This window comes from Euprymna scolopes, chromosome 32, assembly GCF_053919585.1.
Source record: "Euprymna scolopes isolate OS-2025 chromosome 32, ASM5391958v1, whole genome shotgun sequence".
Lineage (NCBI taxonomy): Eukaryota > Metazoa > Mollusca > Cephalopoda > Sepiida > Sepiolidae > Euprymna > Euprymna scolopes.
This window is the reverse complement of record NC_136513.1, coordinates 89,015,391-89,040,517: the sequence shown is the minus strand read 5'-3', so window position 1 is coordinate 89,040,517 and position 25,127 is coordinate 89,015,391. Positions and strand designations below refer to the sequence as shown.

The 25,127-nt window shown below is 33.3% G+C and overlaps 1 protein-coding gene across 1 annotated transcript in view; it reads right to left on the bottom strand.

The window, feature by feature from the left end:
- LOC145256476 (uncharacterized) overlaps nt 1-25,127 on the bottom strand; it is a 61,057-nt gene that overhangs the window by 25,290 nt on the left and 10,640 nt on the right. The window contains exon 2 of the mRNA XM_080115418.1: nt 467-587. Coding sequence (XP_079971544.1) covers nt 467-587 — 121 coding nt within the window. The remainder of the gene's footprint in view (nt 1-466; nt 588-25,127) is intronic.

Here is a 25,127-nt window from a genome sequence, read left to right as displayed (position 1 = left end):
CAGTCAGTTGATGGTCAAGTGGTTAACAGTACTGACTGTGCGGCTAGATGGTAGAGTTTCGATTCTGACTTGAAGTGATGATGATGATGCCTCCACTCAGTTTCCAGAGACAGGATACATCCCTGTAAGGGTAACTGCACGAGTAATTGTGAGATAAGGGTTGCGCAATCTCAACCACCCTACTACTGAATCGGCACTAGTTGAGTCCAGTGGCAAGGAGAAGTGCTAGACAACTGAAAACAATGCTGAGATAAGCGGAGAGCACATACAGCACCTGGAAGTCCCAAATGGTCACCCATTTTAGTACTGACGAGGCTCAACACTGCTTAACTTTTGTGATCTAACAGGAACTGGTGTGTAAACTTGATTATGCTTGAGGCAGTTGCTTGTCTAACCACACTGAAGAGTAGTGATACAGTAAAAGAGAGAGATATATAACCTTTTGCTCCAATCCGGAATATCTTACCTCCTGTTTTTCGGAAACCTCCCCGTTTTTCTGCCTGTACCTCTTCTTTTATCAGCTGCATAATATAACGCTGCCGTTTGATGAGGGCGAACGATAAATACCATAGGCTCTGTGGAATTTCCTGAAATAAAAAGAAAAACCAATGTAAAAACAACCTTATCGAATAGTAATGATAAAAAAAATTTTAATTAAAAAAAATAATTAAATTTTTTCTTAATTTTTTTTTTTAACCATAGATATTTAGTAAAAAATATTGGAAATTTGTATTAACAGAATTTGAACATATCACAAGAAAACAAAACTATAGAATTTCCTTTTTGAAGAAAAAACACACACACACACACACACAATTATATAAATGCAACTTTGTGTGTGTGTGTGTGTGTGTGCTCCTTATAGACTCCAAAACGGCTGAACAGATTTTCTTTAAAATTTACAGAACTTTAGTGTATAAGTCTGGGAATGATCTTAGTTAAGTTTTGTTTCAGAACATCCACGATAATTATAAAGGATCGATAATCAAAATCGTTATTTTAATTTATCTACCATTGGTAAAGCCATTTTTTTATGTTGTTGCTTAGCAACAATGATAGAACAACGGGCTGTGAAAATTATACTGTGGGTAAGTTGATAGCATGTTTTTTTTTTTGCATGACGTGGTCTGTAGGTTCAAACTCTGCACGTAAATTCTTAATGTTTTTTTTTCATTAACTGGAAAAAAGTTTATATAAAATAATTTTATAAAAGAAACAGTAGGTTCTCTAGAATGCAATGTAGAATAACATTTAGGACTAAGTTACTTCATGGAGGCAGATGAAGCTTGCTCTTGGGCAATTTCATGGATTTTGATGACAATAAAAATATAGGAGTGTGAAATATTCGTTGTCATCATTCAATCCCGGGCAACATCGGGTCTCACTGTTAGTATATATATATATATATATTTTTATTTTTTTATTTTTTTTAGAATGTGAGAGATTATATACGTAATGATAATTATAATTTGCAACCATACAAATATAACAAATTCTCCCTAAGGATAACCTCTATATAGTGCTTAAAGCAAATCCTCTGACCTGGTGTGTTAATTATCTAATATGTAAACAGCTATATGTCTGTCTGTCTGTCTCTTTTCAGACTATCTCCTCCAAAACTTTTATGGGTCTTTAAGCCAGTTAAAACTGTTTTTCAGAAGTTAAAAATATGTCAAAATTGAAAAAAAAAAATCATTAAAAATTTTGTACATTCATCTTCGTTTATTTTTAATCAGTTCATATGCACGTCACGTTGGTACAGTGGTAACGTCACCAGCTTTGAATGCTACAATTTTGGTTCTAGCTGATGGCACCTAAATATATATTTTTTTTTTTTTACTTTTGAAATCACAACTATAATAATATATACAAAATCTGGACAAAAAAAACGGGCGCCCCTCCCCACTAGTATATATAATTCCAGGCTAATATTTTCCAGAGGTGAAGCAACCAGTGAAGTTCTAAGTAGGTTAATGCAAGTGCTCGATACTTAAGTAGGGCAAGATATGCTTCTTATTTGTTTTACATAACCGTGTACAGGTCGCTACACATTCATGAGCATGTTTCAGTCAGGCAGTTACAAGTAACTAGAGACCTCTTCAGGCAATATTGCTTATACAAAAGTAGAGTCTGTAATGAAAATTTCACAGGAGTTTCAAGCAAAAAATTTCTCAGGACATATTCAAAATTCTTTTTTATTTATTTCTTCTCTCCTCTCTTTTAACTCACTATGCATAAATTAGAATCGAGCGTAAGAGTGAAATGAAACCAATCATCCAATAAGAAACCATAAAAAATAAGTAATGAATGCGTGTTTATAAAAATAATATGCAAACTTTTTTATAAATATGCAAATTAGTCCACGTTCATGTAGTCGCTGACATATGCATAACTGAGTATATTAATAAGTTTGTTTTAAGAATGTCTAAATAGAAAAAGTAGACTTTTAATATCAATGCCAGGGCGAAACAAGAACTCAGCTTAATAGGTATGTAGATTTAAAGTTTCCTTGCATTGCCCTCTGCCTGTTTTATTTCTTTGTTTACTTTGTTGAATTTTCAGTAAAACAGCAGAATAGAAATGACAAAAATTATGATCAACTGGTGAATATATAGTTGTTGCTTATCAGGATTCCTGGTACTGTGAAAGCTACATCAAGGATCCACATAGAGTATGATTTATGGTTGCATCTCAGAAAATAGGGGGTATATTTTGGGCCAGATAGAGAAGATTTACAAAATTGAAAATTGGACTGGTCCCAAAATGCATAAGTTCTGGTCGACTGTGGGAATTTCCATCTTTTACAGAAATTCAAAATCTACATGAAAAATTTTCTTTGATTTATTTCCGAGATTAATTCATATCTACTCAATTTTTTTTTTTTTTTCTTTGAGGAGAGTAGTAAATACTGGCCACAAATGCTCTTTAGGCATTCAATGGCTACACCACAGATTAAGCTCTCCTTTGGTGAGGAGGCAGGAAAATGCCTGCTATCAATAAAGCTATATTTAAATACCACCATAATACTTAGTTTTGTTCCTGAATAGACACCCACTGTTATGATATCATGCGCCAGTTTTAAAAAAATTGAAATTTCTACATCCGAATTTATAATTCATGGTTTATGGTAAAGAGATACATAAGATTTGACTGCATAATCAAAAAGAGCACACAATTTTAGATAAGAATGCAAAGTTTCATGAGAATAGCTTGAAAAATAAATAAATGGTGGCGAAATTACCAGATTTCTTGAAATGCTGAGGTCTGTAAGCCCACTTTTTCAAAAGAAAAATGTTCATGGAAAAGCATAAATTTTGAACTACTGATAGTATTTGCATAATTCAAACAGTTTTAAACATCTTTTACATAGTTCTTTTCATGCAAGTTGATAAAATAACAATTCTCTAAAAAGAAAAACATCAACTTGTAATGCTAGTCTAAGCTGTAGATAGATGCACCAGCTCAGATGTGATTACAGAGGGAAAAGGAGAGAAAGCGAGAGAGAAGGGAAGGAGAAAAAGAGAAAAATAAGAGTAAGAGAAAGCAAAATAAAATCCAAATTATGATAATAAAATACGGATTTAAATTTCTAACGATTTCAAAGAAATCTTTTTCATATTAAAAAAAAAAAACAAAAAAAAAAAACAAAAAAAAAAAACGTGTATATCAACCAAAACAGAGAAATCGCATCTATAGGAGATTGTCTCTTTCCACTTATCTGTCTATCCTCTCTTTTTTAACGTAAAAAATTCATTGACAACTTACTATACATAATGACTTAACATTTTAATGTTGTAATTTAAGATGTTTTTCATATTGAAACTAAATCAAAGAGATATATACTAGTGATGGGACGATTCCAATATTTTTCTCCGATTCCGATATAATTACTGATTCTGTGCTAAATTCCAGATTCCGATACAATTACCGATTCTGATTCTTTATAAATCTCTAATCATTTAACTATAAGACTTATTTCCCCCGATTTTCGTAAAAACACGTGTTAAATATGCAGATATTTTCCTAAACGTCAAAATACACTTCTTGAAGAATGATCTATCGATTTTAGCTTTACTGGTATTTTAAAATCAATGAATGTTTATTATCTTATTATTATTACCAGCGACGGAAGATTTTGATTTGAAAATAATCAAATAAAAAAGACAATTAAAAGAATCGTTTTGGCATCGGAAAATAGGCATCAATTTTTCCGATTCACCCAAATTTTCCGATTCCAATTAATTGTCCTAATGCTAATATATACACAGGATTTTTTTAGAACTTTAAATTGACAATTTTCTTTAATTGCAGACTAGCAGAGTGGCGACCGACCATGCCGGCTGCAAAATATGCTTAATGTATTTTAATTAATGCAGATTTTGGATTTATTATTACAGAGCCAATTCTCTATATATATATATATATATATATATATATATATATATATATATATATATATATATATATATTCAGCTATGTTCGGAACCATTTGAGCTAACCTGACAGATAAGAAAATTATAAAATAAAATCACTTTTAGCTATAATTAATTTACACATGCACAAACTGATGAAAATATGTTGGCAAGTTGAAATGAACATTTCGCATTTCAACTGGACGCGTTGTTCATCCATCCAAACAAAGATTTTACTCATTATAAACCATTCTTGGTGTATGATTACCGTTTCCTGTTGACCAGTAGTTTCAGAGTTTATCGGTTAAATATTTAGACAGACAGACACACGCATACATCTGTTTTATTTATATAAATTTGGGAACTATCGTTTATTTTGAATTCAGCTTGGTTTGGCAATTAGTTATGAAGAGACTGATATCCAAGCAGGGTTTACAACTTGTGCAAATGATCTTCTTGGAGGAGTCTACACTGATAAACCAGACACAATAGATCACTTGAAAGACAACATTTGGCACGTTATGGTCAAAATACAGCCAAATTCAATGCATAGAGGTTGTGAAAATTAGACCTCTAGATTATGCCATATGTCCGAAATTGTATTTATAAATGCCAAAAAATTATTTGTATGATAAAAATAGATTTTTTATTTTCATATAAAGAGGAAGTTTCACGGGAATATCAATTTCACAAGCAGTACACAGTTTCTTGTCTATTCTTGTTAGAGGAGATGACGTCAGGTTTTTCCAGTTTCTTGCAAGGAGGTGTCAATGTCCTATATGCAACTCCTTGTGTTCCCAAATGGTCACCCATCCAGTCCTAGCCAGACTCAACATTGCTTAACTTTTGAGATCAATGAAACCCAGTGTGTCAATGTGATTTTGTATAAGATTTCTGATTTGGTCCGAATATAAAGTTAGACATTTTAAATTACAATATGAAGATTTTTTTTTTTTTTTTGATATATGGAAATTAGGATCCTGGGCGACGCCGTTACCTTTCTAATTTAAGATATTTATTGCAGATATCCCCCGCTTCCACTTTTCTGCTTCGCAAAACAACCTTGTCTGGAATGGAGAAGAATATAATCCTTATTTAGAGAGGGCGGGGAGAAGATTCATGCTTAAAAGTAGATTTGTCTTCTGCCGAATCTCCTTGTTGGGATTAACAAATATTTATCAACTGAATAAACTGAAGGGATTATCCTTTTATTATAAATTCCCAATGTTTTGCTACAAGTCTTTAATCCCTTATTTTTCTCGCAAACGTTTTAAATAGTGGGGTTTATAGACAGATTTTTTTTTTTTTTTTTTTTTTTTTTTTACATTTTAATATTTCAGACATTTGTGTTCACCAGATGTTGTCATATTCAACTTTTCTACTCTCAAGGATGAGTTCTCCATTTTCTTTTTTTTCTTTTTTTTAGCAGGATTTTGCTCTCCAGAAAAAGCAGATTTCTACTTAAATTACTGTTTTTTTTTTTGTTGTTGTTTTTTTTAATATTCGTTATTTTAGAGGTCAATAGGAGCAGGATTATAATTCAGCTGGAGAGGGAGGGGTCAACATTTAGAATCATTTAAAAATATGACAGGAAAAAAAAAAAGACTAGAAAAAAAAAACTGCAGGAAAAAAAAACTGTAGAAGAAAAAAAAACTATTCAAAAATTTAAAAAAAAAAAAATTTCAATTTAATTTTAATAAATAGATATGTTTATTAAAATTAATTTTGCATTTGTCAGTTTCTTTTTTTTCAACAGTTAAATTTTAAATTCTTAATATCGAGTGTTTCTCAAACAGTGGCTTTCCTACTATTATTTTGGCCCATACACATGACCAATATTCACACTGCCATCGGACATTTAAATCTCATTCAGCCACAATTTCCAACCTCTGAAACTATGCCAGGATTTACCTCTTCCACTATGGCACGAAAAAAATTAAAAAAAAAAGAATTGTCTGTATTTTCCTGAAGAAGAATATTTTACTATTTGAAAAGTTGAAAAAAAAATTTTAATTTAATTTTAATAAATATATGTTTATTAAAATTTATTTTGCACTTGTTTGGTCTTTTCAACCATTAAATTTTAGATATAAAACAGTGTTTTTATTTTTATTTTTTTAGTTAAACAATGGATGGACAGATGAACGAATAAATCTCTCTCTCTCTCTCTGTCTTTCTCTGGAAAGGGAACAAAAGATAGAATACGCCATAATGAGCAAATAAAAATTTTCTTGCCTTCTTTTTCATTGGTGAAAAGAAACAAAAATAAAAATTGTTTCAGTCGTGAAGGATTTCTCCTCCACTGACAGAGAACAAGAAATTGAAGTGCAGCATCTGAAGAACAGATACTACACTTTGATCTTGTTTATATATTTTATTGCTTTTTTAAAATTTTTGAAAATACAATTAAGTAAAAAACAAAAGATTTTTGAACAACAAAATTAGGCACAAGGCCCTACAAGAAATTGGGGAGGGGGAAGGGTTCAGGGTCTTTGTGACTAAAGTGATTAAAAAGTAATAAATGTAGACTTTGGAGTCTTACTCTTGACTGGCAACATTTACCAAAATACCTCATTCACTCTATGGATCTTAAACTAACTAATAAATCCCCAGCGTTTAAGAATCAAAACCATATTTACAATTAATAAACAGTTGTCTGTGTGTTTGTGTATGCATTTTTTTTTTTTTTTTTTTTTTAAGCAACTTTTTCATTGGTGAAGATTTTTTAAATTATTAAATTAGTACCTGGTGATTTGGGTAGCAGTATTAGGGCATTTGACAGTGAGGGGAAGAACTCCTCCACCATGCACATATGGCAAAATTTCTCAACCAAACTTTTGTATTTACGTTTGTTGTATACATATAAAGATCAAGGAAATAATTCTGGTCTAGAAATAATCCCCCACCCCGAAGGGAAATGTCTCCATTCTCTACATATATAATCAAAACTAGAAATATTAATTGAAAGGATCGCACTGTTAAATATGTCATGAGGTAACGTGTTATTTTAATGGGATCTCTAACTTTCGTGGTTCATAAACTAGAGGTTTAATAATAATATTACTAATACGCTAAAGTATCTGTTCCTACCTTGAAAGAGTTCAAAACAGGTTCCATAACCTAGGTGACACCCTTTTCTCTTCTCTGCAACCTCTTTCTCATAGAAGAGACGTTGCGTGCCTGTTGCTGCTCGTTATTTTCACGGCAAGTACTCGTCTGAGCTCCAACCTATGGTCCCCCTTGCCAAACTTTCACTGAAAACACTCACCTAGCTACAACCACTATCAACAATTTCAACCACTCTCAATATATGCCTAAATCTACATGCAGATTCTATGAACAAAGCTTCTTTCCTAGAACTACCCACTCGTGGAACTCTGTTCTGCTGGCCTGCTTCCCAGCTAGCTAGAATATTGTCTTCAAGTCCAATGTAAGCAAGTCCTTACTTAATCAAATAACCCCCAATTTCCGCCACTAATGATTATGTTTTTGTTACAGGGTTTCAGCCGATGTAACTTCCAATTGTAACATAGCATATATGAGAAAATCAGCAGCAGCCATAGGATAGCTGACTAGCAAGAAAATTAACAGCAGCAGCCGTCTTAGCACATATGCAAATTAAGCAAGTGTGCACGTGCTGACATCATAGGAAGGAGGAGAAAAAAGAGCAGTATGTGGTTGAGCAAAAAAAAGAGAAGTTGAATGTCGGGGAAGATGAACATGTGAAAACGAGTGTGAGAACGCACTGGCTATGGCCGGCGTTAGGTGACAGGGAGAGAGACTTTTAAAAAGCACGTTATGACAGATCGTTGTCAAAAAAAAAAAAAAAAATTGGGTGTGCAAAAATATTTTTGAAAGATAATGAAATGTGTTATGTTATTATTTGAAGAACAACAAATATAAATGCTATTCTTTTGCACTTTAAAATAATGCTGAGTCGGATTTTTATTTCTTTTTTTTTCTTTTTTTTTTTTACTAGTGGAAAGAGGGGATGGGCACCTGGCTTTACCCGGGTGTAAAATATGCTTAAATATGATATTTTAACTTGTCCAGATTTCATACATATTATTTTAGTCGTGATTTCAAAAATTTAAAAGAAAAAAATATTTGGATACCATCAGCTAGAATCGAAACGAAAGCATTCGAAGCTAGTGACGTTACCACTGTACCAATGTAACACGCATCTGAACTGATTTTTTTTTTTTTTTTTACATGGGTGTCACCACTTATCAAGGCCCAGAGGCCACTCGAGGATAAGGGTTAATAGGTATACATTAGTCATTGTGATTTTAGCATAGTAAACAGTGGGAATTTTGTAACTTGGATTACTTAGGGGGACGATTCAATTAGAACTTGTTCACATTGGACTTTTTCTTTTTCTTTTTTCATAGGTATCAACACATTATCAAGGCCAAGAGGCCACTCAAGGATAAGGGTTAAAGAGTGTACAGTAGAAATTGGACAATATAATAATCATTAGTAATGAAAATTTGGTAAATTTGATAACTTATATGGAACGGCTCATCAAGAACTTATTTACGTTAGACTTGAGCACAACCATATTGTAGTCAGCCGGAAAGCAGGAAAACGGAAGACAATTCCACAGGCGTGCAGTTCTAAGAAAGAAGCTTTGTTCATGGAATCTACGTTTAGGTTTAGGCACAGATAAAGAGTGGGGGGAATTATTGATAGTGTTTACAGCTAGACGAGTGTTTCTTGTGAAAGTTTTGCGAGGGGGGACCATAGATTGAAGCTCAGTCGAACACTTTCCATGAAAATAACGATACATCAGAGACAATCTCGCAACATCTCTTCTGTGAGATACAGGTTGCAAGGAAGAGAAAAGAACATCTCCTACGAGGCTACGAAGTCTATTTTGAACTCTATCAAGGTAGGCCAAGTCCTTTCTAGCAGCTCCTGCCCAGATAAATTAAAAATAAACTAAGATGAATTTACAAAATGTATAACGATTTTTTCAATTCTGACCCATTTTTGACTCCTTAAAAACTATTTTAACCAGCTAAAGACCCATAAAAGATCGACCAATAAAAAATTTAATCATTTGAGGACGCTAACGTTGCTCTGCAACGTTTAGTTTCGGAAGAGATAGAGTTTGAAAATATGGAGACAGACATATATATTACTAGCGGGGGGGGGGTACCTGGGGTTGCCCGGGTGTTTGGAGGTGTGTGTGGTTTTGGGTAAATCAAAACACCTGGGTGTTTGTGTCAGGGGGTTTTGGTAGCTAAGTATGAAGGATCGAACCCGAACCCTTGAGTCGAAGTTGAAAATTAAAGTGTGAAAACAAACGTACGACGTTAACCACTGGGCCACCATGAAATAGTAATTTAAGTAAGAAAATCTAAGAACACTACCAGGCACAAAGTACTTTATATGAAATTTCATAAAAATTGGACCATCCGTTTTAGAGTCCATAGGGAATAAACCCACACAAAGTTCCTTTTATATAATAGTAGAGATATTACCGGTAGTGAGGATTGAACCTTTCATCTCTAGAAAGTTGGCACTTAAAACTAATTAACATCTTACCTGTTGTGCCATGAGTTAGTTACCATTATATAGGAAACTGATCCCCGACTTTAAATTCTGAATTATTTTGAGTATTTTTTTGTTTGTTTTTCTGCCAGGAAAGAAATAAATAAAAAGACAATACATTTCGATACTGAAGAAGGAATAAAGAGGCAACATTAAGAATAATCTGTATTTTGTGAATTTAGAGAAAACTTTTCATAGAGGGTCATTTAGTTAAGGGTCATAGCTGACATAACAAGACCAATTTGCCCCGCGAATTAAATTAAGTGCTCCATTTGAAATTCTGTGAAAATTCCAGAATTCAACAAGACACACCCGAAGAAAGTCAAATATCACAAAACATGAACATCCAAGATGAAAACAAAGCAAAAATAATCAAAATTTTTATGTTAGAATTTCTGCAGTTAGGGTACAGATTTCCACATATTCCCAGGCATGTTGCCTTTCGCGGACATTGTTATAGCCAACGTTACAACCATTGCAGGAAGGAACAATTTAATTTTTGAAAGGGCGCTCTAGGTTTGAAAGCTAATTTTTCAGGATGTTTTCAATTAGCTATAAAAAATAAATTTAAAAAAAACTTGAGCATTTTCTATCTTAAATGCCTTACGTGCCAGCCATCGTGGACAACTAATATCAACCTTTGACCTTAAAACGGACAAAACAAAAAGTAGGTCATTTTGAGGGGGCCCTGGGAACGCTAAAAGTTATTTTTTTTCATTTACTTTTTTGAGATGTGTGTGTGTATCTCTCCGTCCGTGAACTGCTTTTAGTCAATAAGACCTAGGAACTTGACATTTTTGTAGGAATCATAAATTACTTTTCTAAAGAGTTTTTTCCAAGTAGTTCATATTCACTTGTTTTTTGTTGTTGCTTTTTTTTTTTCGGTGGGGGGGGGTACTTATACAGAGAAGGTACCATGCTGAAATAACGTTATTTAGAAACCCATTCTTAACATGAGGAGAGGAGGGTGTTTTGCAACTATCATGTACTTTCACCTAACAATTTAATAAGCAATAGAATTAATTATTTATTTGTTTTAAAGACTTGGGTTTGTATTACTGTACACATAGATTCGAAAAAGTTGTCAAAAAACAAATATATAACAAATAAATGTCATCAAAGGCAAGATAAGTTACTTTTCTACCAAACTGGATATATTTTTCGTGTTTTTATTCAATGTAACATGTTTATTCAGCTCGAAAAACATACAGTGTCTACCGATGTATTGGAAAATTCAAGATGGCGTCTGACTCCCTCTTTAACATGGTAAGTTTGGGAAAAGGTGTTATAAATAAAAAACTGGATAAAATACTGTTAAAAACTCGCTCAATATATGTTACTGCGACATAGCTTGACAAATATTCCGCGGGTTTTTAATAGTATTTTTTCTAGTTTTTTTTTATTTATAACACCTTTTCCCAAACTTACCATGTTAAAAACGGAGTGAGGCGCCATCTTGAATTTTCCAATACATCGGTAAACACTATGTTTTTCGAGCTGAATAAACATGTTACATTGAATAAAAACACAAAAAATATATCCAGTTTGGTAGAAAAGTAACTTATCTTGCCTTTGATAACATTTATTTGTTATATATTTGTTTTTTGACAACTTTTTCGAATCTATGTGTACAGTAATACAAACCCAAAGACTTTATGCTAGGGGTCTCTGAACTACTGCTCAATAGTCTTTAATCTGGCCCACAGTGTTCTTATTAAAAATGGAAACAATATTCAGGAAAAGTTTTTTAAAAATGGAAATGTGTGGTAATAGTGCGATTTTTTTTTTTCTTCTTTTTGTTCAGAAAATGATTAAAAGAATGAGGTTTTGGCGAACCCAAAAAAACAAAGTTACTGAGCAAAACAGATTAAAATACGTCCACGTCATTTTTTGTTTTTTTTGGGGGGGGGTCATGTAGCTCTAAAAAGTGAGCAATATGCCCCCCCCCCCTCTCCATTCGAAAACTTTGGAGTCCCTCGCTTTATACAATTGCATTTCTTTTTTTTTATTTCACTAATCACTAAATAATTGCTTAATAGTAAAAAAAAATAATAATAACAAATGAAAGTGATATAGAGGTGAAAAACACAGACATGTTAGAAGTATTCAAACAATTTTATTAATATTACTGTTTTTGATGTCATAAAATTGCCAATTTAGTCTGCAAAAATGGAAAAATTTGATTTCAACTTGCTCTAATTCATTTATTCTTTGGGTTTTTTTTTTGTTTCTTTTTTTTTCCTCTTGTTAATCCCAAACACAGAATATTGTCACTTGAATGCAAAGAGCTACTATTTGGGACCATATTTACTGGGACAGTAAGGGATTGAAAAGCAAAATGCCTGTTCACAATTTAAATTTCTGCATCTCAGTACAGTTAGGGAAACTGGAAACGAGAAAGGAGGGTTGGTTCCAAAGTTTAGCAGTTCAAGAGAAGAAACTATTAGAGCACCCAGCATCTAGGGTCCTTTACAGTGAAGGGGTGAGATTTTGCTGCTTGTTAGGTAAGTCGAAGGGTTGAGGGGGGGCTTGTATTTACATGTAATTCATTTATATTTTGTTTGTTTTTACTCTTGTTCAACCCCAAACAAGGCATACTGCCACTTAGACGCAATGTGACACAAGGTCATTTTAAATGTGGGGAGAAAAAACCAGCTCCCAAAAAAAGGGGCACTCTGGTAGTAGGCAAAAATAAAAATCGCCTTAAGAGTTTTCACAACATTGACTAAGTACAAAATAAAATAAGTGTAGCATCAGAAAAGGCTATATGCCATCTAGAGTCCTCTGCAGTGAAGAGGTGAGATTTTGCTGCTTGCCAGGTAAGTCGGCAGGATACTTACATCAAGGGGTCACAAGTTTGTCAGAGTACATTCCAATTAAGTACTTATAAAACAGGCACAGGGATGCAACATTGCAGTGATGGGACAGAGGTTGTAGCTTGGTTGATTGTGTGGAACCAATTAGAGTGGAGATTCTTTTTTGGACCCTAAGAGGGAGAGACTAATAGAAAATGATCCAACCCAGATGTAGCAAAAATACTCCATGCATAGGCGGATGGTAGCTTTGTAGAGATACAGGACACTCTCAACTGCGAGTAGTAGCCAAAACAACAAGACACTACCAAACAAAGTTGGGGACCACATTGGACAAGACAATGCGAAAAGTGTGCATTAAAATATCTAAACAAATATTGGGTGTAAAATCTAGCGAAGTTTTGCAAAGGATTTAGAAGCAAATTTAAACGTTTTTTTTTTTCATCCACCACAGCTTCATTACACGACTTTACATTAAGAGTGATTTTCTTTTCAAATAGCAACTAACGCTTATCTTTTGACAATTGTTTTTTTGTTGTTGTTTTTTTTTTTTCCGGCGTTGCCCAGGTGTTTGAAGGTGTAGGTTGAGCAAAAAAAAAAAAAAAAAAAAAAGTAATTTTTTAAACTTTGACCCCTATTATGACCCCTTAACATTTGTTTTGGGCTGAAATCAAGTTATAAAGCTAAATCCATGTCCAAGGAACCTATATCTAAAATTTCAAGTGTTTAGACCAAAAATTGGCGGAGGAGTTTGGTAGAGTTTTCAAAGGTCAAATCGTTGAACTTTGACCCCTTAAAAGCGACATTTCTGGCCAAAAACTGATTACAAAGATTTTCCCAAATCTCAGTACCCTGTATATCAAATTTCGAGTCTGTAGACTGAAAATTGACAGAGTTATTGCATAGGGACACAGACACACACGGACACGTTCACTTTTATAGATATAATAGATTTTTGCACCAAACAAGTCATAGTGCCACTTTGATGTAGGGAGGTACTATCTGGGACATAATTTGCAGCGATACTCTGAAGGGAGTTGAGCAGCAAGATATCTATATTAGTACAGTCAGGGAAGCAGTGACCCGGAAGGGAATTCCAAAGTCTGAGTGAAGAAACTATTAGAGTAGAAGACTTTCTGGCATCTAGACATCTCTGCTTCCCCAACTGTACTGACATGCAGAAGTTCAAGAGTAACGTGAACCAACATTTTGCTGTCCAACTCCTAACACAGTACCCCTGATGCTTATGTCCCTGATAGTACCTCTTTACTATGCCTCCCCACGGGACAGAGTTAGACACCAGGGTCGTTTTTTAACGTGGAGAAAAGGTACAAAAATAAAAATTGTCTCAGTCGTGAAGGATTTCTCCTCCACTGAAAGAGAACAAGAAATAGAAGTGCAGCATCTGAAGAACAGATGGTATTTATTTGCTCCCCCACCGAGCAAATTAGGCACAAGGCCAATTTTTAATGTGAGGAGTGAAGGGAGGGGGAAGGGAAAAAGGGGACCAGCTCCCGAGAGGTGGGAAATGGGAGCTGGTTAATGGTCAAGCATGTGGGGTTGCCCCCACATCTGGTCTTTGCTAGTCATAGCTAGTCATAGCTTGCAGCATCTGAAGAACAGATACTACACTTTGATCTTGCCCAAAAGGCCAAGTAGGTAAAACCTTGTAGCCCCCTACAACAAAGTGGCAATGTGCCTTGTTTGGGGTGAAAATGTAATAAAAAAAATAAAATAAAAAAAAAAAGGAGTGGTATTTTGCTGTTTGTTGGCGGTACAACAGCTTGTAGTTCGGAGCAACTCCCATTAAAATGCTTTTAAAACAGGTATAAGGATGCAACATTTCGTCGATGGGACAGAGGTTGAAGCCTAGTTGACAGTGCGGGACCTATTAGGTTGGCAACTCTCTTTTGAACCCTGTCTAAGAGTGAGACGTATAACAAAACTGTCAGTTTAGTTTGTGGAAAATGAAATTCCTTTCAATTTCAATTACTTGTAGCTCATTTATTTTGGGGATCATTTTGAGAAAATTTAATCTTTAATTTTAGAAACAAAAATACAGGAGGAAGCATTCATAAATAATAATACCTTGCTAAGATCATTTTAAATTATCTTCCAAAAAAAAAAATTAAAAAAATAAATAAAAATCCAACTTGAAATCGTTTAGAAATGTAAGATAAAAACATTTAATTTACTCAGATGATGACTGGTTATTGATATTATTTGGATTCTTCAGACTACTGTTCTCATCTTGAGAAATATTTTCCCAACGTTTCGGTCGATGTAACCTCCGACCTTCTTCAGCTGTAACTTGTCCAACTCTGGAAATCTTTCCGTCGAACGTTCGAAATTCTGTGCAGATTCCCAAGTTCAACAGAAAAATTCTGTACCATTGTCGTTAACATGAAGATTCTATCGCAGAAAAAAGAAAGAGGAATTCTTGCTGTTACAGTTTTTAACAAAAGACCTTTATTCCTCCTTCTCCTGCCACGTGTGACTTCGCATTTCGGCTGTGACGTCACCTACGTGTCTTGAACACATGCTTTCACAGCTAATATGAACAGGAATCAATACATTGAGTACATTGCAAAGGCTGCTGCAAAGAAGGTGGGTTCCCTCTATCAAGCTAGAAAACTACTCGTGCATGAAGTACTGTTGTCACATCTTGGACAGGGTCCATAAAAGAGCTTCCAATCTAATAGGTCTGACTTTGTTAACTAAGCTCCAACTCCTGCCCCATTGCTGCAATGATGTCACTTTGCACAGCCGGCTTGGTCATTTGCATATGTCATACACTACTCCTGCTGCTAACTTCTTGGCTTGACCATTACTCCTGATCTTAAATGGAACACGTACATCAAATCTGTTGCCAAGGCCGCTGGAAAAATGGTGGGATCTTTCTATCGATCCGGTAGATATCTCACTGCTGATGCTATTCTCTATCTATATAAGAGCCAGGTATGTCCAAGGATGGAATACTGTTGCCACATCTGGGCAGGAGCTGCTAGAAAGGACTTGTCCTGCCTTGATAGAGTTCAAAATAGATTTCGTAGCCTCGTAGGAGATGTCCTTTTCTCTTCCTTGCAACCTCTATCTCACAGAAGAGATGTTGCGAGTTTGTCTCTCATGTATCGTTATTTTCATGGAAAGTGTTCGACTGAGCTTCAATCTATGGTCCCCCCTCGCCAAACTTTCACAAGAAACACTCGTCTAGCTGTAAACACTATCAATAATGTGGAATTGTCTTCCGTTTTCCTGCTTTCCGGCTGACTACAATATGGTTGTCTTCAAGTCTAACGTAAATAAGTTCTTGAGCCGTTCCATATAAGTTATCAAATTAACCAACTTTTCATTACTAATGATTACTATATTGTCCAATTTCTACTGTACACTCTTTAACTCTTATCCTTGAGTGGCCTCTTGGCCTTGATAATGTGGTGATGCCTATGTAAAAAAAAAAAAAAAAAAAAAAAACAGCACTAATGGCTCCGTCACAATTCCCCAATTACAGTAAACTAATTCTGAAGAAGGTCAGAGGTTACATCAACCCAAACTTGAAAATAACACTCAAAATTAAAACAGTAATCCAAATTTTGACCAAGATCAAAGTGTAGTATCTGTTCTTCAGATGCTGCACTTCCATTTCTCGTTCTCTTTCGGTGGAGGAGAAACCCTTCAGGACTGAGACAATTTTTATCTTTGTACCTTTCCTCCACGTTAAAAAACGACCCTGGTATCTAACTCTGCACCGTGGGGAGGCATTGTAAATAGGTACAAGGGATGTACTAAAAGTAATGTCTCCTATTTTTTTTATTCCCCCGTACTGATCAGAGGGGGTTTGGAAATTGCATTGTTACGATGACTGAATTTATACATTCATAACCTGAAAATTTTATCTATTGCAGATATTGACGATATGCGATTAAGAAACCAATCTGTCACGAAAATGCATCAGAAGCAGAGATGAGTTATTGAATTTCTCCATGCAGAAAAAAACTGACCTGATTAACAGTTATCGGTACCTATGGAACGTTTACAAAGCCGATGCAGTATTTGTAAACACAGGAGATGGGTTCGTCGATTTCAGAGTGGCGACAGAAATGTGAGTGTACAAAGTGTGCTCTGGATTTTCACGGTTGAAGCATCAAAAGTGGCAAAACTGCATTGAGAATGGTGGTAACTATGTAGAAAAATAAATTCTGTAGCACAAAAGGTCGCTCGTTTTAATGGCACCACTCCAGTCTTCGTAGCTCTTCAACATTCTAGTTTTTTTGAGTTTAAATATAGACCTTACTCTTCGAACAACCCTCATAATATGGATGTTTCTGTCTGCTTTTACATGGCCCAAATTTGCGTCATGTTTATTAATTTACTGTTTAAAAAAAAATAAACAAACAAAAACACAAAAGAAATATTGAAGTCTATTTCTGATTGATTTGATAACATTCATCCAAAATGGGTTGAATCACTGCCTCCCGTCGTACACCCAGTGTCCTGTATGAACACAAGATGTTACATAAGGGCTGTCCCCTTTTCATGTAAGTATAAAAATAGAGAGATTACTTAAAATGAAAATAAAATGAGAGAAAGCAGAAATCGAACCTTGGATATAAGTTTTAAAGAACAATAGGTTTAAATGGAATGTCCAGTAAATTGTTAATTCTGATGAAATAAATAATAAATAAACTATTCAATTGTTAGAAAGAATGTGGATAATAAAATATGGGTTAAATAAATTAGATATGTAGGTTGAATTCCTTTGTAAAAACATCAAAGAAAAAATAGGTTATTGGGAAATCATAATGTCGGAAACGTGCAAAGTCGCGCATGTTGAAACACGTGAATTTTGCTCACGAGGCCGGACATGCATGGATTTCTCAATATAGGAAGTGAGAGTTAGTTAGTTAGGGAGACAGTCAGTGAGAAACTCAGAGAGAGTCTGGAGTTTGAAATTCGAACGTCTAGAAGCGAGACGATCACTTTTAAACTTAATATGTGAAGCTTTGAATTTTTGATGAGAAAACCACGGCCAGTCATGAAGAAATAAACCCATCATGTGTTTTGATACAGCTCGTCTTTGTGTTTGTGATTCTATCAAAAAGGTAAAGTGAAAATTGTATTATATGTCTATATATCTGTGTTATAAAATGTCATTACATACACGTCTCGACATCTCATATCGACAATGTCTAAACACTATCTCCACAATGTCTGAACACTATCTCCTCACTCTAAGAGTTTCCATAGCAACACTTCTAAGTAATGAACTTTAATATATATGAAACTTCATAAAACAAACAATCTCTAAGATAAAACAACATCTCTCTCTCTCTCTCTCTCTCTAGGACTCTCTTTTAATGAAACTCAAAATATAACAAAGCCATCAAAAATTTACAGCTAGCCTCCCAGGCATTATTCTCGACGTTGGAGTGGTTCTAGAGTTATTACTTTGTAAATGAACTCTATGTTGCAATGCACAGCATGACCAAACCAACAAAGTCGCTTCTTTAAACTGGGTTCGGGTGGATGATCCTGCAGCACGTCCTGATTGAAGATAAAATGGTGCCAGCGAACATACAGAATTCGGTTGAGGAAGTATAGGTCGAATTTTTAACCATTTGAGGTCTGTAGATATCCTCGGCAAGGTCCCTTAATCTCTATTCTATGAATCATATTACAAAGATTTAATGTATTAACTGTTGAAATAAATTTATATGAAGTAAAAATTGTGTTTCTGTGACATGTTTGTGTAACAGATCGATTCAAAGCATGCTAGATGATGGAGCTCCATCATCTAGTATGCTTTGAATCGATGTTACGTCCACCATTTGAAAAGGGAGCTTTTCCGAAATTAATAATGGATATTGTCGCAGACATAACAAGTAAGACATTTTACCAATACAATTGAATAAATATATGTATATATAAAATATATGTGTATGTACTTATTGATTTGTAAATCGCCACTTGTTCTCGTCTTCTCTTACCAACAACGACTATATTTCATTCCTTGCACTGTGATAGCCTTCTAAATCTCTACTACATACCTATCCCACACAATACTTCAAGCAAACTACATATCAATCCTATATATATATATATATATATATATATATATATATATATATATATATGTAATTAAATCTAGACATCAAATTGATCTTTCATTGATACCTTCGGTTTCACTGAAACACTAGAAACCCAGCGTGCAAGGCTAAAGATACCGACTGTAACTGATTATAATGTCACTACTTCCCAACTAGGGCACATTTGGACACAAGGTCAGTTTTTAAGGTGAGGAGGGGGGGGGGTCCAGTTCCCCAAAAGAGGGAACTAGATTGAGCCAAAACTAAAATATTTTCTCCTTCATTGACCGAGGTCAAAAAAATTGAAGTGTGGCATCAGAACAGATACTACACTTTGGTTTATATATTTCATTTCACCAAACAAGTTTAACAAAAAATTAGGCACGAGGTCAATCAATAAAGTGGAAAGGGTCTATTACCATCCTTATCATTGTGCCTTTGATTTGTCTATGCTAATCCTATATATTTTTTTTTTATTACATTTTCACTCCAAACAAGGAACATTGCCACTTTGATGTAGAGGGCTATTATTAGAGACATAAGCTACAGGGGTACTATGTAGAGAGTTACGCAGCAAAATGTTGGTTCACGTTTTTTTTTTGTTTTTTTTTACACAGTGATCACCACTTATCAAGGCCCAAAAGCCACTCAGGGATAAGGGTTATTATTGCAAGTGCATTACGTTAGTGTGGAGATTTGATGAAGTGTTTACTTAAGGGGGCGGTTCATTAGGAATTTGTTAACATTGGACTTGAAGACATTCAAGTTGTAGTCCGGTGGGAAGCAGGCAGACGGAACAGAGTTACACTTGAACTTCTGCATGTCAGTACAGTAAGGGAAGCAGGGACCCGGAAGGGAATTCCAAAGTCTAGCAGTTCTGGGGAAGAAACTACTGGAGTAGAAGGCGCTCTTACATCTAGGGATTTCTACTGTGAAGGGGTGGGATTTAGCTGCTTGTTGGGTTTGTCGGGGGTATTTACGTCGAGGTGGTACAAGTGCTATATTTAGTCTATTGAAACTCAAATCAAATACACATTACAATAACGCAAACATTAAAGGAATACAATTTAACATGTAAACTTCTCAGTCACCATAATACCACAAACATACCAGGAGTCATCCTACCTAAGATTCACAAATCAAATAGTTTTTTTGTTTGTTTGTTATTTATTTTATTTTTTTTTTTTTTAATATTACACTTTGGTCTTTCCTATTTACAATGCCTCCCCACGGGACAGAGTTAGACACCAGGGTCGTTTTTTAACATGGAGAAAATGAGCAAAAATAAAAATTGCCTCAGTCGTGAAGGATTTCCCTCCACTGAAAGAACAAGAAATTGAAGTACAGCATCTGAAGAACAGATACTACACTTTGAGTTATATATTTTTTTATTTACTCGGAAATTTCACAACAAAACAGAAATAAACAAAAAATTAGGCACAAGGCCATTCAAAAATTGGTCATCTTCATCACTCTTCCTTTACTTGTCTATGTTTGAGCCTAGTTATATAATTTATTGCATAAAATTTTTTTTACAAAATTATTAAAATCAAAATTGAAAAAACAAATCCAAACAATAAATTTCGGCACAAGGCTCCCTAAGACGTTGGGGAGGGTGAGGGTGCAGGATCTTTGTAACTATCGTAATTTGAACATTTGGAAGATTACTCTTGACTGGCAACATTTACCACAATACCACATTCACTCTGTGGAGGTTGAACCTACTTAATCAGTTCCCAGCGTTTTAATAAAAATATGTACAGTTGTGATATTTTGTGGGTGGGTGTGCATTTGTGTGTGTGTGTGGGGGGGGGAAGAGAAAAGTTCAAAGTCTATGCTTGATCCTAGCTAAATTTCTCATTCGCCACAATACCTCAAGCACTCGGGGGGGGGGGGGTGTCGTCCTACCTAAGATTCCGAAATCATATCGTGCGTGTTTGTTTATTTTTTTTTTATTTTTTTTATAAGCAATAAAATAAATTTGTAAACATAAAATTTTATAAAAAGTCGTTTTTGATCTTGGCCCGAAAGCCAAGAACCTTTGCAAAAAGGCAAAGGATCGTAACCAATGATAGTGTCCACTGAAGTACATGCTTTGATTGGGCTCAGTGTGGGCTTTTCTCTTGTAACACAAAATTTATATATATATATATATATATATATATATATATATATATATATATATATATATACACACACACACACACTACATATATATGTATATATATATATATTTATACACACACACACTACATATATATTTATACACACACTACATATATATATATATATTTATACACACACACTACATATATATATTTATACACACACACACTACATATATATATATTTATACACACACACACTACATATATATATATATATTTATACACACACACATTACATATATATATTTATTTATACACACACACATTACATATATATATTTATTTATACACACACACATTACATATATATATTTATTTATACACACACACATTACATATATATATTTATTTATACACACACACACACTACATATATATATATATTTATATATATATACACACACACACTACATATATATATACACACACACACTACATATATATATATACACACACACACACACTACATATAAATATACACGCACGTACATACGTGCACACAAAGTGTACAGCTTTGGTTTACGATATTAAAAAAAAAAAACATTCTATGACAAATTGTCAAACTTCATTGTTTTATTTAATAAAAACAAATGCATCTTTGTTATTTGAAAAAACGAAAATGCAAAAATATTTTTAATCAGTTAATAAAATTGTGCAATCATTTCTCATGCCATATGCACGTGTGTTTCTCGTATCTACGAGCCTTACATTTTAATTTATTAATTGAATGTGTATTGAAATCACCACCCCCCCCAAAAAAAAAATAAATAAAGTGAATTCTTTGTTTAAAAAGTCCCATTTTAAAAAATTAAATTTACCATAATGCATTTCAATTTTTTTTATAAACAAGTCAACCATTGTAATCATTTGTTAAGTACTTATGCAGAACACGGACCGTGTTGAAATAACGTTTTTATTTAGAAACGTATTCTTAGGGAGGGTAGGGCGTTCTGTACTTTCACCTAACAATAAACAAAAAATACCATAAAAAATTGAATTTAACTTGAAAATCATATATATATATATATATATATATATATATATATATATATATATATATATATATATATATATATATTAGTGTATTTAGGCAGCATTCCTTCATTCAGGCAAACATTATTAAAAACAACAGAGATACCTTGCTTAATGATTCTTTTTTACATTTTTTCGATCTTTCGTAAGATTTTTTTAACTTCAAGATGGAAGGTATTTACAAATGTTCCATGGTTCACAAGAGCGCTTTCGATTCTTTCTTGAATCATCATCAGGTGAAGATAAAATATTAAAAATAGAAGTGAAATATATAGTTACGAATGATAAAAAAGAGTCAATGAAAAGTCGATTAAAATATACATCTACGAGTGAAAAAAAACTCGATTAAAAATTAGGATAAGGCAATGTTAGTAAAACCAGTCGTATACTGGTTATGCTAAACATTTCAGCACATTATTGCTACTTTCAAAATTAATGCTATTTATAGATGAGTGCTGGGTTTTTATATATAGTGCTTCAAGTATTTTTTACAATTACTTTCTCGTTGCAAAATCCTTGTGTTGTCCACGAGGACCTTTCTAAGATTAGAGGGGGGGGGGACAGCTATGTTGATTTGTTAAATGCTGGTATATTGAGCTAGTACTGTTCAAATGCATCGTTAATCGACGGGACAATGTTGTTTTTGTATGTCCAATATATGCGTTTTTATTTTCGGAGTTACACTCTCCAAAGGAGCATTGAAATTTGTACACAATATTGGTTTGCTCCAACATTTTTGCCGCCGGCGAGGAGTTATTTTTAACGATGGGGTTCTGGGTTCGATACTTCTTATAGTATATAATAAATCTAATCTTAGAATTGTTCTCTAGAGGTGCTGTATATCTATGTATGATGCTTTTAATTATTTTTTCTTCCACTCTAAAATTTGGTGTCATTTGGTTTTTATAAAATATGTCTATAGGGTTAGTGTTAGAAGATTGACTAGTATTGCTGTTAAGGTTTTTAGGGGACTGTAACAATAGTTTAATTTGTTGATCAACAATATAATTCGGAAAGTAATTATTTATAAGAACCTGTTTGATATTTTTAATTTCTATTAGAAAGATCGAAAAAATGAAAAAAAGAATCATTAAGCAAGGTATCTCTGTTGTTTTTAATAATGTTTGCCTGAATATATATATATATATATATATATATATATATATATATATATATATATATATATATATATATAGCAAGGTCCAGGTGCATATTCTGCATAAGAACCCTTTGTTCATAGCTGAACAAAGGAACGGATTAGTTCGTAACTGAAATTTTAGTGGAATTTGGAAGCCTTTAAGCTGGCGAATTTAAACAGGCTTCAATATTCCTTTTTTTTTTTTTTTTTTCAATTTAATTAAAAATGTTAAGTTTTGAAAGCTTTTCACAATCATGTTATAGACATTGAAACAACATAAATAATATATACTTAATAATTTGTTAATGTTCTTTGCCCCAAAACAAAGTGTATTGACACTTGGAACGTAATGGGTTACTATTTGGGATTATGTCTGGCAGACTGTGGGGAGTTGAGCAGCAAGATGTCTATTTACATTTAAACGTCTGCAGCTTAGTACACTAGTCGGTTTTATAATTTTATACAATTAATAATTTAAATGAGCAAACGATACAACATAATTAGAATTTAAATCTCAAAATCCTGTAAATAAATATTTGGTAAAAAAAAAATAAACGGGGGGGGGGCAAAATGAAAGTAAAAAAAAGAATCTCAGACAATGCCAGGTAGGTAGGAATTTTTTTTGAAAGTTCATATGAATATTAAAATTTTAAAACTATATAAAAAAAAAAGGGTGGAAGAAAAACAATCTGTTGACACGAGCAGACGAGATTTTGAAATGGATTTCAAATCAATTATTGTCTTCATGGCTTCACAAAAACATGAAAAGAAAAAAAACAGACATTTTTTCCGCCGCTTACGTAAATGAAAAATACTAGTTTTCATTTACGTAAGCGGGAACATCTTATTACACCTGTGAAGAAAGGTGTGCTATTTTATTTATTTATTTTTTTTTTAATAAAAGCTTTCTTTTAAAATAATTTTTTATTATATGCGTGCATATAACAAAAAAAAAATCCTTAAATATTAAATTTTGGACCCTTTTCTAGAATCAAAATCCTAATGGATTTTGGATCAGAATAATGAGTTGAGTCAGTGGCATCTCGTAAGACATAAAAATGGTGCAAAAACAAAATTACTTTTACCCTTCCTGGGACGGGTAATTCAAATTATTATTATTATTATTATTATTATTATTATTATTATTATTATTTAATATTAATCTTTTTAACCTTTTTTTAAATAATTTTTAATTAAATATAAACAACAACGAAAACAATAACCTGTTTAAAATTGGACAGGTTTATATCTATATGAACAGGATTATGGATTCACTATTCAAAACACGATTGCGATGTGTAAAGATGGATAATGTAGGCTATATTTAATTTAATGCAAAGGCGGATAAGGAAGGGTTATAAACACTTCGAAAATTCAAACAATTTCAGTATTTATGGCATTTTGACACTAAATATTCCCCAAATTCCAATTTCTTTAAAGGGATTTAAAAAAAAAATACTCCCGATTTTAAATTAAAATATTTGATTTGCTTAGAATCTATAATCATCAAACGCCAATTAAATAAGATTTCGATACTCCATGCAGTGATCCGTGCTGAAATAACGTTATTATTTAAAAAGCCATTCTTAACATGGGGAGGGAAGGGTGTTTTGTACCTATTCTGTACTTTAACCTTACAATTGAATAAAAAAAAAAACATAGCATAAAACTTTAATTAAACTTGGAAATACGATTTAAAAAAAATAGCGCGGATCATTAAGTGCATTCATTAGCACGAAGATTTCTTTTCCATTTTTCTTAAGACACCTTAAACATTAAATCTTAGACATTTTCTAGAATCAAAATTATGTTTAATGGGTTCTGATAAGAATAATGATTCTAGGCATAAGGTTTCGTGGCATTATACCTCCATTTCAATTTTCATAAGGGGACATAAAAATGGTGCACGACAGATCTGTTCA